The 17,095-nt window shown below is 40.5% G+C and overlaps 1 protein-coding gene across 9 annotated transcripts in view; it reads right to left on the bottom strand.

Moving 5' to 3' along the window:
* Gapvd1 (GTPase activating protein and VPS9 domains 1) overlaps window positions 1-17,095 on the bottom strand; it is an 89,600-nt gene that overhangs the window by 61,020 nt on the left and 11,485 nt on the right. For 5 of the 9 annotated variants that reach the window (XM_050161668.1, XM_050161670.1, XM_050161663.1 and 2 more), the window contains 2 exons: window positions 3,124-3,341; window positions 934-1,777 (listed from right to left, as the gene is read on the bottom strand). In XM_050161668.1, coding sequence (XP_050017625.1) covers window positions 934-1,777; window positions 3,124-3,308 — 1,029 coding nt within the window. In that variant the 5' untranslated portion in view covers window positions 3,309-3,341. Of the gene's footprint in view, window positions 1-933; window positions 1,778-3,123; window positions 3,342-9,113; window positions 9,334-13,748; window positions 13,864-14,498; window positions 14,643-17,095 lie in introns of all 9 variants that reach the window. The other 4 variants (XM_050161665.1, XM_050161667.1, XM_050161666.1 and 1 more) reach the window with 4 other exon arrangements.

The raw sequence follows: 17,095 nt of genomic DNA, 5'->3' as shown, positions 1-17,095 counted from the left end.
GACTGGCAGGTGAGATAGCTTTGGCTTTGGAGTTAAGACCAGTGGCTATTCTTCCAGAGGACCTAAGTTCAATTACTAGTCCTTGTATAATTCTAGTTCCAGGGGATCCAATGTTCTCTTCTGCAGACATGTGCAGATAGATATACATGCAGGCAAAAATCCCTCCTATACACACACAGACACACACAAAATAAATAAATAAATTAATTAAATAAATAGTAAGGCTTTGGATAAATCCCCCCACATAAAATAAATCAATAGTAAGACGTCATGTAAACCACCTCACATGTAAAATAAATTAATAAATAAGACTTCAGGTGTAACTTTAATAGCCGAACATGTGCTTAGCACGTGTGAGAGGTCAGAATGCAACTTTCAGTAGATGGTTCTCGTCTACTAACATGGGTTCCAGGGACAGAACTCAAGTTATCAGTCCTTCACAAGGCCTTTTACTTGCTGAGTCATCTCCTTAGCCCAGAACTCAGATCTGTAGGGGGGTATCTTACTACATATATGTACCATCTTCATAGAATGGTGTCTACTGTCACACATGAACATTTTTGGAGAAAAGCCTAATATTCCAAAGCTGAATAGCTTCCTGTTCAGCTCCAGTTGTAAGTTTCCAATCAATCTGGACTCTGAAATTGCCAGGAGAGGGATGATGGGCTTGTTCTAGAAAACCCAGTCCAAGAGTTAAAGGATTTCACTGAAAACCAAGGCAATACTATAATATCTCAAAATCCTAATATAATTGTCTTTCTATCTCATGAGAATCAAATATTTAGAACAATTTAAGAAAGAGTTCCTGAACAGCGACGACTACACAGAGAAACCCTGGTTCAAAAAAAAAAAAAAGAAGGAAATTTCCACTCTATTATATAAAGATCAGCTGATCTTAAATCAAATATTGCATTAATAATCACAAAAGCACACCTGCATCAAGTTAAATCTCGCCACCTCATTGATAGGAGCATCAGATATTATTCCATACTGCTCTGGATTGACAACTGCGGGACAAATGAAGCAAGCCAACAGAAGATCGGTGCACATGGCTCTGACTTCCCCGACCTCCAGTCTGTCTACACAAGAGAGAGTTTTGTACATCTGTGACACAATCCACCTCAGACTATGTGGAAAGCAGTAAGTGTTCTGTTTGAGATAGCCAATAAATTTGTTCACCAAAGCCACCAGTTTGGCCTCATTGGAATCCACCATCTCTTGAACCTTTTGCCTGAATCTGTCTGAGCCTTTCTCTCCAAAGAGCTTTTCCTGCTGCGCTGGGGAGAACCTCTCCGTTAGCTTGTTAGGGTCTGTTTCCAGATGGTCTTCATCTTCCACAAGGAGCTGCATGATGGGCTCGTGTAAAGTAGCCGTAAGAAAAAGTTTGGCAGAAAACAGTCCTTCAGAAAACAGTTTAAATAAGATGCTGAAGGCACAAGTTCCTCTCCTCAAAAGCCGCCTGGGGTTGTCACTTTCTTTCAGTTCAAATTCAATCAAGTATCGTAAAACCTGAAGGAGGTAGTTTTCATCTTCTTGCATAATACAGTTGCCATACAAGGAGGTAAAAACTGTGTAGATAACGCTTTGTGTGTTCTCTTGATTGAGTTTTTCTCCAGCAACCAAAGAGGAGGCAATAAGACGAGGATTTTCTCTTAACCGACTCAAGAATTCTCCATAAGCTGTTTCCTGAAATCCCAATTGCTTATATCCATCAACAAACTGTGTATCTTCCAAAATCTTGGCATGCTGGCAACACTCAGCAGGGGACGCTTCAGCACTAGAAACATTAGCACACAGGCAAGGCAATATTAATAACAACAGCAATACAACACAGACACTCAATCGGAATGACTGTCTGAGTTCATTTTTGTGCCAACAATGAACTCTTTCTGAGTTGCTGAGCTCTTTGAGAACATGGAAATAAGTAAGACACACCTAAAAGTAAAGAGGAAGCCAGTATCTTCTAACAGATTTGGTGCAGCGTCTATTTAAAAGTACTGATGACATTGTCCAGAGTGAGCCTCTATGGATTTTGCTATAGCTTAAAAACTGTTTATTTACTGAGACAAGAACATTCCTAAAAATCTGAGTACTAAAAGCCATCAAAACAGGAGCTGGAGAGGTACCTCAGCTGGAAGAGCGCTTGCCTGGCATGCACTAAGCCCTGGGCTTGATTTACAACATGGAATGCTTTTGCATGGCCTCCAGTCAATACCTCCCAGCAAAGCTAACAAAGAGCTATGATTCCAAAGATCAGTTCTGCCTTTAAAGATTTTTATAAATACAATCATACAGTATATATTCTTTTTCTATCTGACTACTTCTAACATTATACTAATATTGCTACAGTTAAAAACTGCTTCCTGGAACAATACAGAAAGCACCAGGCACACTAGTGGTACATAGATACATATGTGGGTAAAACAACTCATACACGTAAAATAAAGGTTAAAAATATAAAAAAAGAATTTCTTTAGAAAAGATACACAATTCTAAACCGGGCAGTGGTAGTGCACGCCTTCAATCCCAGCACTCAGGAGGCAGAGGCAGGCGGATCTCTGTGAGTTTGAGGCCAGCCTGGTCTACAAGAGCTAGTTCCAGGACAGGCTCCAAAGCTACAGAGAAACCCTGTCTCAAAAAAAAAAAAAAAAAAAAGATATGGGGCTGGAGAGATGGCTCAGTGGTTAAGAACATTGCCTGCTCTTCCAAAGGTCCTAAGTTCAATTCCCGGCAACCACATGGTGACTCACAACCACCTGTAAAGAGGTCTGGTGCCCTCTTCTGACCTGCAGACATGCACACAGACAGAATATTGTATACATAATAAATAAATATTAAAAATAAATAAATAAAATCTTTAAAAAAAAGATATGCAATTCTAAACCATGAAAATGTATATAAATAATATCACAAAATTAGTGTGGTATAAAATGTTAACCCTTACATTACAATTTTCTGTATCACTGTTTAAGGTAATTAATAAGCAAAATAAACTCCATGTATTTTATGACCAAAGACTTACCTAATATTGCTTTAAAACCAGGCACTTAAGAGATTGTTTTAGTTATAGTCAGTAGTACAGAATTGTTCACAAAATGCATGACCTAAAAATTTTTACTATACCTGGTTATAATAAGACGATCCAAATTAATCCTCTGTTGCTTTGCAATCCACGCCGTTCGATACAGCTTTTCAGCTGTCTTCAGCACATCTGCGTTTAGCCTCTGAATGAGCTGTTTCTCAGAGCTCACGTACAAGCGCTCCTGTTTGAGGTGGTGGGCCAGAGTGTGGATATCTAGCTTCACCATCTTTGAATTCGGAAAAGGTACAAAGGCTGATCACTAATAAAAAAGACAAAATTCAAAAGTTTTTGTCATTTTAAGTTATTTTTCTAAAACCAAAAGGAGCAGAATACATTACAACTTTGATTATGTAGGCAGGAGGCTGGAAAGATGGCTAAGTGGTTAAGAGCACTGACTGCTCTTCCAAGGACCAGGGTTCAATTTCTAGCACCCACATGGCAGCTCACACCTGTCTGTAACTCGAATTCCAGGGGACCTTGCACCTTCATACAAACATACATGTAAACAAAATACCAATGCACATAAAATTAAATCTTAAAAAAAGTCTTTAAATAAGATGTTAATTTAGTACAACCATTGACTCTAATTTAAAAATAATCCCAGCATTTGAGAGGTTGAGACAGGAATGTCAGGAGGTCAAAGTCATCCTTGGCTACCTACTGACTCTGAGGCTACATAAGACCCCATTTCAAAAAACCAACAGATTGTGATTGTAATGGGAAGGAGAACAGCCAAGGATGATTCTAGGCTGATGGACAGACACGGGCTTAGAGTAGTTAAAAGACTATTTCTGAATAAAGGCCTTATTAGGAGCTTAAAAAATAACATACTTTCCAAATTTTCTATACTGAGCCTATACTACTTCTGTCATTTAAGAAACACAGTATTTTAAAATATTGTAATTTATTTTTGCATTTACATATTGTAATGATCTGCTCTGTCCTTTTAAGAGACAAGTCACGCCCACTCACTCCCCTCCTCCACTGAGGCAAGCTGATCTTCAGCTTCCAGCCGGAGTCCCTTCTTTTCTCTCAAAGAGGCAGCTTCTGTCCTCTCCCTTCTCGCCACTTCTCCCCTTTCCCTTTCCCCTTCTGTTTCTCTCTCTCTTCTCCCCTCTCCCCTCCATAACCCACTAAATAAATATCCAATCTCACTCTGCCTGGTAGCCTTTACCACCTGGGCCATCTCACTGGACTACGAAAAAAGTGTGTGTATGCCCATGTGTGTAAGCCTGCACATGTACATCATACACATATGCCAGACAAGGGCATTGGGTGTTCTTCATAATTCACTGCCTTTTTCTATTTTTTTGTTTTTGCTTTTTTTTGTTTGTTTGTTTTTGTTTTTCAAACTGGGTTTCTTTGGAACCTGTCCTGGAACTCACTCTATAGACCAGGCTGGACTCGAACTCAGAGATCTGCCTGTTTCTGCCTCCCGAGTGCTGGGATTAAAGGCATGCGCAGCCTCTGCCTGGCTCTCTACCTATTTCTTTAAGGCAGGGTCTTTACCAGAACCTGGAGGAGATCAAGTAGTCTCAACACCCAGAGTAGGGGTCACAGGCATGCACCAGATACTGGACTTGTTAACTAGATGCTGGGATCTGAATTCCTGTTCTGATATTCCTCAACAAACATTCTTAACTACTGAGCCATCTATCCAGCTTACATATATATTTTGGAAATACTGTCTCACATAGGCCACACTAGCTTTGAATTCTTTTTGTACCTAAAGATACTTTTGAGCTCCTGTTCATCCTGACTCTATCTCCCAAGCTGGGGTTACAGGGATGAGCCAACATGCCCCCATTTACGTGTACTGGGGGTTGAACCCAGGGTCTGTGCATGCTAGGCAAGTACTCTACCATCTGAGGTACATTCTCAGCCCTTTTGCTGGTTTTCTGAGACAGTCTCCTATAGTCCAGGCAAGCCTTAAATTCACCTTGTAGCTGAGAATAACCTGGACCTCCTGATCCTCCTGTCTTAGTCTCCCAAGACCTGAAATTAAGGTATGCACCTGCACACCTAGTGGGTTATTTCTTATCCACTGAGCCATCTCTCCAGCCCCTAGTGGGTTATTTCTGAATTAGAATTAACAAAATCAAATACACTCTGAATCTGTGTAGGGATGAACCACTGCTCACTAGCAGTGGAGTCATCCTTGACTACTTCCACAGAGCAATAAGCCTGTTGATTCTGTCTTCCTCCTCCCCTGGGAATCTGTCAGCACCTCACCTGAAAGAAAGCCTATAACTAGCTGATTTCCTTGCTCCCCAAAGTCTGTCCTCCTAGTAACACTAAGGGTACCTTAAAGTCACATCATTTTATTCTTTGACTAGAAACTATCCCAAGGCTTTACCTTATACTCAGAATGAAATCTAAAGTCCCACGTAGTCTTCCCTATCTACAACTTTGACCCTCCAGGCCCTACCACAGCATTTACCACAGATACCTACTTGCTTATTAGCCATCTTTATTGGGGGCTTCCACCTCTCTATGCCAGAACTTTTCTGTGTTGTTCACTACTCTAATCTCAGGCCTGGGTGAGGGCCTAGTTCACAGTAGCAACTGAATAAATATTTTCCAAAGGTGTGAATGAATCAAACTATTCTTATTTATCTAATAACTAAACAGTTACAAATAGTACACATATTTTAAATCATTATTTAAGCTATATCCTTGAACTGCCAAACCACAAATGTTTTATATTAATAATAGAAATACCTACATTTAAGATAACAAAACAAGCTGGGCAGTAGTGGCACACACCTTTAATCCCAGCAGCAGAAGCATATGGATCTCTGCGTGAAGCCAGCCTGGTTTACAGAGTGAGTTCCAGGACAGCTAGGGTTACACACAGAACACAGAAACCCTATCTCGAAAAAACAAACCAAAAAACAAAAAAATAAAAAACAACCAACCAAAATTTTAAGAGCAATTATTGTGAGGTAAGGACTACTGCTCAGTGGTAGAGAACTGTCTAACCTGCTAGAGGCACTGGCTTCAATCCTCAGCACTAAAACCCAAAAAATGACAATTAAGGAAATGAATGAGGTTTTTTGTTGTAGTCCTGGCTGTCTTGGAACTCACTCTGTAGACCAGGCTGTCCTTGAACACAGAGATCCTGTCTCTGTCTCCCAGAGTACTGGAGTTAAAGGTATGTGCCAACATCTCCCAGCTTTGTTTTTTTTGTTTTTGTTTCTTGTTTTTTTTTTTGTTGTTGTTGTTGTTGTTACTTAGACTTTCAATGCCAAGAATAATCTTAGTTTTTCCTCACTGCACTGCACCCCCAAGCCGGTGGCAGGTGTGTTCTGCCAGCCTCATCTGACAGTTCAGGAAGTGTTGGACTCTGCTGTATGGTTCAGGTCTCTGACTCCCAAGAAGCACTGTTCTCAGTCATCTAATCTCAACATTTGTTAGTCATGTCCACTTTGATTTCTTAGTTGTGCTTTGTGCTAAGGATTTTTTTAATCTGCTGGTTTTATAGAATATTATTTGACTTCTAGCAGTATCTACTTAGTTTAAAGTCAAACAGAAATTCTACATAAACTGGGAAGGCTATAGAGAAAATAAAGTCTTTGCATACTGCTGGTGGAAATTTAATTTTGTGTCATCACTATGGACAGCAACAATATTATTCTCCAAAATTTTAAAAAAGAATTACCTCATGACCTAGTGGCCCCACTACTGGTTATCTACAAAGGACCTGGAGTCAGTCTGTGAAAAAGCAGCTGCACTGTTCACTGCACCAGCCACTGTCTGGAGCCACTACTCCAAGTGCCCATCAACAGACAATGAATAGCGAGCTGGTTCTCTGTGGACTACAGGTCTTCAACTCAAGTCACCAGGCCTGGCAGCAGGCAGCTTGACCCTCTGAGCCATCTTGTTAGTCCTAACGACATGGCTTTAGAGACTTCTTTATTTTGTTTTGTTTTTGAAATAGGGTTTTTCTGTAGCTTTGCAGACTGTCCTGGAACTCACTCTATAGAACAAGCTGGCCTTGAACTCACAGAGACCTGCCTCTGCCTCCCAAATGCTGGGATTAAAAGCATGAACCACCACTGCCCATCTTTAGTGATCATTTTAATAAATTTAGGCCAAGCTGGGTGTGGTGGTGCATGCCTATAATCCCTGCACTCAGGAGGCAGAGGCAGGCAGATCTCTGTGAGTTCAAGACCAGACTGGTCTATAGAGCTAATTCCAAAACTGGCTTCATAGCTACTGAGAAACCCTGCCTCGAAAATAAATAAATAAGCAATCTTAGGCCACAGGCAAGCTTGCTAAGCATTTTACTTTAAACAGAATTATAATAATTCTATAATAAACTAGTCAGAATGTCATTTAAAAAATCTGACCACAGCTTATCCTGCAAAACAAAATTTTAAGAACTATTATTGGGACTAAGGAGTATAGGTTTTGTGTGTGTGTGTGTGTTGTAATATTATTTGGCATATATAATATAAATGGAATATTATTTGGCCAAAAAAAAGGAAGGGAGAAAAGGAAAATTCTTACACATGCAACACGGATGGAACTAAAGATCATTATGTTAAATGAACAATCCAGCCCCAGGAAAACCAACTACTGCGTGAACTCACTCACATGCTGGTGCAGAAAGGCTGACCTCACAGAAGCAGAGTCTGAGGTAGTAAGGACAGGAGGAATTAGGAAATATTTCAGTTAGAAGAAAAAAACAAAAGATCTATTCTATAAGCATAGTAACTATAGTTAATGACAATATGTTGAATGTATTCCTCATCCCTTCATACTACCCTCTGGGATAGGCTTTCCTACAGACCAGGCTGCCTCAATGTAGCCTCACGATGTAGGTGAAAATAACCACCACACTGACACAATACACACACAGTATATAAAGATGTTCATATTTGTTAATTGTCTTGATTTCTTAGAGCATATTTCCAAACCCATTAACTTAAAATTCAAAATCAGTCTACCTCAGCCTACCCATCCAAGTCTATTTTACACTGTTACATTAAATTTTTTTATGTATAGTGCTTATACAAGTGTGTGTTCATAGTACATGCATACACCATGGTGCACGTGTGGAAGGAAGAGGACAACTTTTAGGACCTGGTTCTCTTCCCACTGTAGTATCCAGAGACGAAACTCAGGTCACGGGCAGAGGCAGGTGGATCTCTGATCCACAGAGCTAGTTCCAGGATAGCCAGAGCTACAGAGAGAAACCTTGTATCAAAAAACAAAACAAAACAAAAAAGGGAAAAGAAGAAAGAAAAGAGCTCAGGTGACATCAAAGAACTGGTACCATTCGGGCATGGTGGTGTACACCAGCAAGTCTAGCATAAAGTCACAAGCAGGATCACTGCACATTCTAGGACAGCCGGGACTACTGTGAGTTTCTGGCCAGCAAAAGCTACAAAAAGACCTGTCTCAAATAACAGTAGTATAATATACTTAACAATGTTGTAAGAGTCAGGGTTTAGCCAAGAAAAACTATCACAAATATATATTGCTCCTAAACTTTGCATGCATTTTCAATATTAGTTAATTTCATTTTGAAAGGGTCAAAAACTAACTCTAACCACTTAAGTTCACTACTTAACCACTTTTCTACAAAAATTATATATACACAATACACACACACATACTATATGCTACCCATTCATATTAAATCAGACTTTGAGGATTAATTTAAGCCGGCTAGGAATGACACAGGCTGTTACAGCATCATTCCACAATGGTATGCGGAAGTGACAGGCCAACTATGGCTTGCAAATCAAAGTTAGCCTGCTGTTTGTTTGTATTCATAAAGGTTGGTCTGGAGGTTTTGTTTCTGAGATCTTTTTTTACAAAGTTAAATTTGTTTTTGACAATTTCATACATGTATATAATTCAATAATCACTCTTCCCTGCCACTATTACCCTCTCATCCCCATTAACTACCTCTCCCTCCCCCATTAGTTCCTTTGTCAGATTAATGACTTTTGATTTTATGACCCATTTAACTTAATAAAGATTTTAAAAATTTATTTATGCCTGGCATGGTGGCACATACCTTTATTTCTAGCACTCAGGAGGTAGAGGCAGGTAAGTTCAAGACCAGTTTGGTGTACATAGAACATTCCAGGTCAGCCAATTAGGGAAACATCTCAAATTTATCATCAGCAGCAGCAGGATCATCACCATCATCATCAATGTATTGGCAGTCTGGCACATGCCACAGTGTCCACAGAGGATCAGAGAGCAATTCTGTGCAGTCAGTTTTTTCCTTTCACCTTTATGGAAATTTCAAAGACCAAACTCATGTTGCCAGATTTGCAAGGCAAGCAACTTTACCTACCTCAGACTTCTAAAACTTTTAAAGATTTATTTTAACTTTGTGTGAGTGTGTGCATGTGAGTGCAGGTGCCCACAGAGGCCAGGAGAGGGCAGTGGGTCTCCTGAAGCTGGAATCACAAGTGGTTGTTAGTCACCTGACACGGGTTTGGGGAATCAAACTCAGGCCTTCTGCAAGAGCAGCACATGCCATTGAGGTTTTATGGAACACAGCTATGTCCATCTATGGACATCTATGTCCATGTCTGTAACTGTTTTCATGGTGAAATGGCAGGGGGAATAGTAGCCAGTCTTCTATAGCTCATTTGGCCTCTACATAAAGATTGCCAACCTCTAACAAGCAGGTTTATTTCCCCTAAGGAAGAGTATGGAACAACCTAATGAGGGTCAATTTTTGAGCTAAAAATATATCAGAACTTTCAAGAAGAATACATTTGTACAAGTGTCAACAGCTAATAGGACATAGCGACAGACAATTGCAATCCCAGCACTTTGGGAGATGAAGGTAGGAAGATCAAAAATTCAAGGCCATCCTCAAATAATACAAGTTTGAGAACAATGTGAGCTATATAAGGGTGCTTCTCAAAAAGAAGAAGTATTCCAAAATGTATATGGGATAGGAATAATATTTCACACCTTATGAGAATCTCTACTTAAAAGCATCCTAATTTAATAATGATGTAACTACTAATTTTAAATTTCAACATAGCATTTAGAGTTCAAGTAAACAGCTTAACATCCAGCTTAATCTTAGGTTCCCTCTCCCTCTTTCTGAGGGACTGGGTCTGCACATGCAACCCTGTTGTCGACATCTGCAATACAGAAGCCTCCTTGTAACTTCTATTGTACTAGAGGTCACAAATTACCTTGCACTCGCTAGGTACTCCACCACTAAACTGCAACCTTGGCCCAAATAATTACCCTTTATTAACATTAAGAGAGTGAACATGAAACCACATCCAACTTATTATCTAATTTAGAGGATGCTTTAGTCAATAACACAGAGGGGAAACTAAAACTGGAGTAGATCTGAGGAACTTAAGACTGGCCCTTACCCATATAACCTTTAAGCCCTGCACTCAGGAGACAGAGGCAGGTCAACCTGAGTTTGCAGCCAGCCTGGACTACAAAGTGAGTGCAAGGCCAGCCAGGACCCTGTCACAAAAGCAAACAAAATCCATGATGATCTCCGACACCTACTGGTCATGTGACCAGTGACTGATCACTAAATTTAGGAATGATATCCTTATTTGTCCACACAGAAAACAATTTAAGAGAACTGTAAGTCCTAAAACTGAAAACCAGGTGGTGGTGGCGCACGCCTTTAATCCTAGCACTCAGGAGGCAGAGGCACGCAGATCTCTATGTAGTCGAGGCCAGCCTGGTCTACAACAGCTAGTTCCATGAAATCCTGTCTCTTAAAAAAAATGTTTCAACTAAAAATTACACACTGATAATTGAATGCAATGAGTATGCTAGAAGAGAATGAGGACATAGTATGTTAGAAGAAAAAAATGAGAAAAACTGAATAAACTATGAACTTGGTTATAACAGTCTATCAACACTGTTCACTAATTGTATTAAGTATTGCAGACTAGTGTAAAATGGTAGGACGTAGGAAAACTTGATACAGGGTCTATGAGAACTTTGCATTTTTGGGGGGGGTATTGTTTGTTTCTTGAGACAGGGTTTCTCTGTGTAGCCCTGGATATCATGGAACTCACTTTGCAGACGAGGCTGGCTTCTAACTCTCAGAAATCCACCTGCCTATGCCTCCCAAGTGCATATGTCATATGCACATATGGCAGACTTTTTAATTACATAGATAATATGCTTCTAAATTCAAATATTCAGATCAATAAAATCATATAAACTTGAAAAACGTATTAACACAGCAATGTATCCCAGTCTCTATCAACTACTACTCAGAAAAGGCACCAACAACCTATGATATTCTAGACCAGACCAACATTCTGTGACATACGGTGTTATACTAGGTTTTTCTTAATTTTGCTGTGATTAAAAAAATAATTACAGGACTGGAGAAATGGCTCAGCAGTTAAGAGCATTGGTTACTCTTCCAGAAGTCCTGAGTTCAAGTCCCAGCAACCACATGATGGCTCACAACCATCTGTAATGAGATCTGGCACCTTCTTTTGGTGTGCAGGTATACGTGCACACAGAACACTGTATATATGCACAATAAATAAGTCTTTTAAAAAATAAAATACAGAATTTCATTACACAAATTTCCAGAGATCTTATATTTTGCACTAATTTCATATGTGGAGTGAGGTAAATATTTCCTAGGTAAAACTATTTAAGAAAACTAGGTTTTCAGGGTTGACTGAATCTATGGTCTCCCACATGACAAGCAAGCACTATCACTGGGCAATATACTCCCTGAAAAGCCGCCGGCTTTTTGTTTGTTTGTTTGGTTGGTTGGTTGGTTTTTGGCTTTTCTGAGTCAGGGTTTTATTTGTGTAACAGACTTGACTGTCCTGGTACTAGCTCTGTAGCTAGCCACAAACTCAGAGATCCTCCAGCCCTCTCTCTGGTTTTTCAAGACTTAATCCTTCAAGAGTCACAAAAATGGGACTAGAGACATGGCTCAGAAGTTAAGAGCACTGGCTGCTCTTCCAGAGATCCTGAGTTCAATTCCCAGCAACCACATGGTGGCTCACAACCATCTGTATGAGATCTGGCACCCTCCTCTGGCATGCAGGCATACATGGAGGCAGAATATTGTGTACATAATAAATCAATCTTTAAAAAAAAAAAAACCCTATTGAAATAACCAGGGTCTTGGCAAGGGATGCACCTTAGTAGCAGAATGCTTGTCTGGACTGAACATATTAAAAAGTAGTAGCCAGCATTTAAGAGAACTTGTTAATCTTGCAGAGGATCCTGGTTCGAGTCCTAGCACCCACATATAACTCCAGTTCCAGGGAATCCAACCCCCTTTTCTGACCTACACAGGCACCAACACAGGCACATGATACTCATACACACATGCAGCAAAACATCCACACACATAAAAAACAAAAAAGGACAGCAGTCAATGGCTTACACCTGTTAATTCCTGCCAGGACTTGGGAAGCTGACAGATGAGCGCTCAAGGCCAGCCTGGGTTAGGCAGTGAGTTAGCCAGCTGGGCTACAGTAGGACAATGTGTCTACCTGGAGAGTGACAGAGACGTGAAGGAGAACAGTTTCAACTGACTAGTGATAGCAAGCACACAGGTGCTTAGGAATACATAATGATCACATCTCAAGCTTGCAATACATGGAACACTATGACTTCCTGTTTGTTTTAGTTTTGGCACTGGAAGCTAAACCTGAAGCCGAATGCATACTAAGTATGTTCTCTACCAACACTTCTAATCCAGAAGTGTTTTTTTTTTCCTTTATTGGTTAACATTTATTGTCTTGGGTGGGAGAATGTCACACATGTGGAAATCAGAAGTCAGAGGACAGCCTTGGGAGTCTGTGCTCTCCCTATACCATGTGGGTTCTGGGATGGAGAACTCAAGTCCTCAGTATTGGTGACAAGCACCTTTACCCTCAGATACATCTATAAGTATTCCTTATTCCTTATTCTTTCTTTCTTTTTTTTTTTGTCACTATGTAACCCAGACTGGTCTGGAATTCACTATGTAGACCAGGCTGACCTTGAACTCAAGAGATCCGTCGCCTCTGCTTAAATTCTGGAATTAACAGTGTGCACTACCACACCTAATGATGTGGAAGTATTCTTTTTTTTTTTTTAAAGATTTATTTATTATGTATATAGTGTTCTGCCTGCAGCCCAGAAGAGGGCACCAGATCTCATTACAAATGGTTGTGAGTCATCATGTAGTTGCTGGGAATTGAACTCAGGACCACTGGAAGAGCAGCCAGTGCTCTCAACCTCTGAGCCATCTTTCCTGCCTGTTATATATTCTTAATTACAACATAGAGCTATAAACAATTTAATTACCCAAGGTTAAATTAGTTAACATGTAAAGTTGAGACTATAATCTAGTTTTATAATTCCGATTTCCACAGTAATACATAAATAATCAAAATCAATCTCTCTCTCTCTCTGTCTGTCTCTGTCTCTGTCTCTGTCTCTGTCTCTCTCTCTGTTTTTAACCACCAAGCCATTCACTGTCTCCCAACTACGAGTGCTTTAATTTATGGTCAAGGTTATCACTTACAGCTGCCCCACTCGTAGAGGATGGAAGAGAAGAGGCTAAGAAAGAGCAAAGGGATTGAGTGTGACCATCATACATTAAAAGCATGTAAGAAACTGCCAAAGAATGAATTAATTAAATGTAAGTAAATTATGGCCACACTCTTGAACAAGTACTTACATGTAAATCAGAGTGCAGACATTGTCAAGTTCTCTTGGGAAGCTTCCCACTATCTGGCAAGGTAAGTTTTAGTTGGACTTCAGGACTATATAAAGAATCTCAACTCCTTCAAATTCTAAGGAGGAAGTGATAGAGAAATAGATCAGCAATTGAGAGTACTGACTGCTCTTCCAGAGGACCTGGGTCCAATTCTTGGCACCCATATGCTGTTCACAATTGTCTGTGACATCAGTTCCAGGGAACCTGACACTCATGACAAGCACACATACAGGTAAAAACACCAATGCACATAAAATGCAATAAATAATTTTTTAATTAGAAAAAAACTGCTAGGAATTAACCCAGAATATAACCAAAAAGCCAGGCCATGAATGCTTTTAATCCCGGTATGGTGCTTGTTGTTCTCTTGGAAGAACATTCACTAGCTCACAACTGCCTTGTACTCCAACCCCAGGAAGACTGGTGCCCTCTGCCAGCCTCCTCAGGCTTGTACGCCAAGATCACACATGCACACACACATATGCATGCACACAAACACACTTAAAAATTAAATAAGGGGGCGGCTGGAGAGATGGCTCAGAGGTTAAGAGCACTGGCTATTCTTCTAGAGGACCTGGGTTCAATTCCTAGCACCCACATGTCAGCTCACAACCATCTATAACTCAAGTTCCAGTGGAACCTGCTCCCTCAAACACCAATGCATATAAAAATAAAAAATAAAGTAAATAAGGAGCTGAAGAGATGGCTCACTGGTTAAGAGCATTGGCTGCTCATTCAGAGGACCCAGGTTCAGTTCCAAACGGAAGCTCACTGCTGTCTGTAACTCCAGTCCCAGGGAATCTGACACCTTCTTCTGGTCTTCCATGACACAATACACACTTGTCACAGACATACCTGCAAGCAAATCACCCATACACATAAAATAAAAATAAATAAAAAAAAATTTTTTTTAAAAAAGAGGGCTGAAAAGATGTCTCAGAGGTTAAAATCACTGACTGCTCTTTCAGAGGACCAGGGTTCAGTTCCCAGCACCCATATGGCAGGTCACACTGTCTGTAACTCCAGTTTCAGGGCATCTGACACCTTTACACCAGTGCACATAAAATAAAGTTAAATAAATTATTTTCAAAAGGAAAAGCAGTAGCCTACAAGCTATAATTTACCACATTTTTCATTTCTTTATTATTGTTTTTAAGGCAATCTTTTTATTTATTTATTTATTTATTATGTATACAATATTCTGTCTGTGTGTATGTCTGCAGCCAGAAGAGGGCACCAGACCTCTTTACAGATGGTTGTGAGCCACCATGTGGTTGCTGTGAATTGAACTCAGGACCTTTGGAAGAGCAGGCAATGCTCTTAACCACTGAGCCATCTCTCCAGCCCTAAGGCAATCTTATATAGCCTAAGATAGCTTCAAATTCATTATGCAGTCAAGGATGACCTGAACTTCTGTCTCTACTTCCCAAGTACTGAGATTCCAAGTGTATACTACAACACCTGGACAGTTTATAAAATGTTGGGGTTAAAGCCAACATCATAGATCTTACACAAGCACTCTAACTACTGAGGCACAGCTCCAAGCTGGAATGTTGATATTATAATAATCACAAGTACTCACCACAAACATCAATCAGCATTACTAGCACTGTAATGCCCAGCATCCACCTTTGGAAGCCCCTCCCCCTGGGAGTTGCCTTGGTCCAACTCCACTCCAGGAAAGCCCGCCAAATGCTGACCCCTCCCCATGGAGGGTTCGGACAACTCCCACAGGCTATTTAGGCTTACTCCCGAAAAAGGAACACGTGGTCTCGGGGTTTGTGTGGACTCTCCCTCCCTCTGTCTCTCCCCCATGCTCCCGTGCCACTCGGAAGCACTACATTGATTAAACGTGGGCATCTTTGATTTGGTCTAATCTGGTTTGATTGAAATCATTTGCGTCGGTGGAGGGACTCTTCTTAACAATCACGACTATGTTTCTACCCAAAAAAATGTCTTGGCCTAAAAGTCAGTTGTCACCAGGTAGTGAAGGCACACAGCTTTAATCCCAGCACTCAAGAGGCAGAAGCAGGAGGATCTCTGAGAGTTCAAAGCCAGTGTGGTTTACAAAGCAAGTTCCAGGACAGCTAAGGCTGTTACACAGAGAAAGCTTGTCTCAGGAAAAACAAAAAACAAACAAACAAAAAAATCAGTTATAGGAGTGTAGTGATGTGGAATGTCCTTCTGTATGCTGTGAATATGTGTTGCTTTTATCTGTTATTGAATAAAGCTGCTTTGGCCCATGGCAGGGCAGAATATAGCTAGGCAGGAAACCCAAGCAGAGATACAGGGAGAAGGGAGTTGAGGGGAGGTGCCAATAGTCACTGGAGAAGATGGCAGAGCATTACAGGCAAGCCACAGGGCACATGGTGGTATACAATTTATTAGAAATAGGTTAATTCATATGTAGAGCTCGCCAGCAAGAAGCCTGAGCTGATCAAACATTTATAATTAATATTAAGCCTCCAAAGATCACTGCATTAAGCAGCTGTGGGGACTGACAGAGGGAGAGAAACTGGTCCAGTGGGACTGGCTGGGACAGAGAAAGACTTCCAGCTATGCTATCGAGTGGGGGCTGGCACAGCATGCTTAATACAGAGGGTAGCTTTCTTGAGCCGGTTCTTTCCTTCCACTTTCACATTGGCTCCAGGAACTGAACTCAGGTCAACCGGCTTTCACAGCAGGCACTCTTTTCTACAGAGTCAGCGCCTTGGCTCTAAAATACCTCTTCAAAAGATCCCAACCAGTAAAATGCCCTCATTTAAAAAAAAAAAAAAAAAAAAAACTCATTGGATCTGGAGAAATGGCTCAGGAAGTAAAAGTACTTGCTGCTTTTGCAAAGACCTGGGATAAGTTCCCAGCACCCACATGGTGGCTCAAAACTGTTAACTCCAGTTCCAGGATCTCAGATGCCCTCCTCTGATCTCCTTGGGTACCATGCACTTATGCAGTGCATAAACATACACACAGGCAAACGACTCATACATATAAAATAAAAATAAATAAACCTTTAAAAACAAAATTAAAATTCCATAAAAATGGAATTCATACTTCTGCAATACTTTATATAATACCCAAAAAAAAAAAATCTCGATAAGTTTTTAGCTCTTACTATCACTGCTAATTATTTTATGTTTTAAAATGATGGAACAGCCGGGCGGTGGTGGCGCACGCCTTTAATCCCAGCACTCCAGGAGGCAGAAGCAGGTGGATCTCTGTGAGTTCGAGACCAGCCTGGTCTACAGAGCTAGTGCCAGGACAGGCTCCAAAGCCACAGAGAAACCCTGTCTCGAAAAACCAAAAAATAA

Source organism: Alexandromys fortis, unplaced genomic scaffold (genome assembly GCF_014885135.2).
Source record: "Alexandromys fortis isolate MF-2015 unplaced genomic scaffold, M_Fortis_MF-2015_v1.1 scaffold_74, whole genome shotgun sequence".
NCBI classification, from domain to species: Eukaryota; Metazoa; Chordata; class Mammalia; order Rodentia; family Cricetidae; genus Alexandromys; species Alexandromys fortis.
Note: the sequence above shows the minus strand (reverse complement) of the source record. Positions and strands in the feature narration are given on the sequence as shown.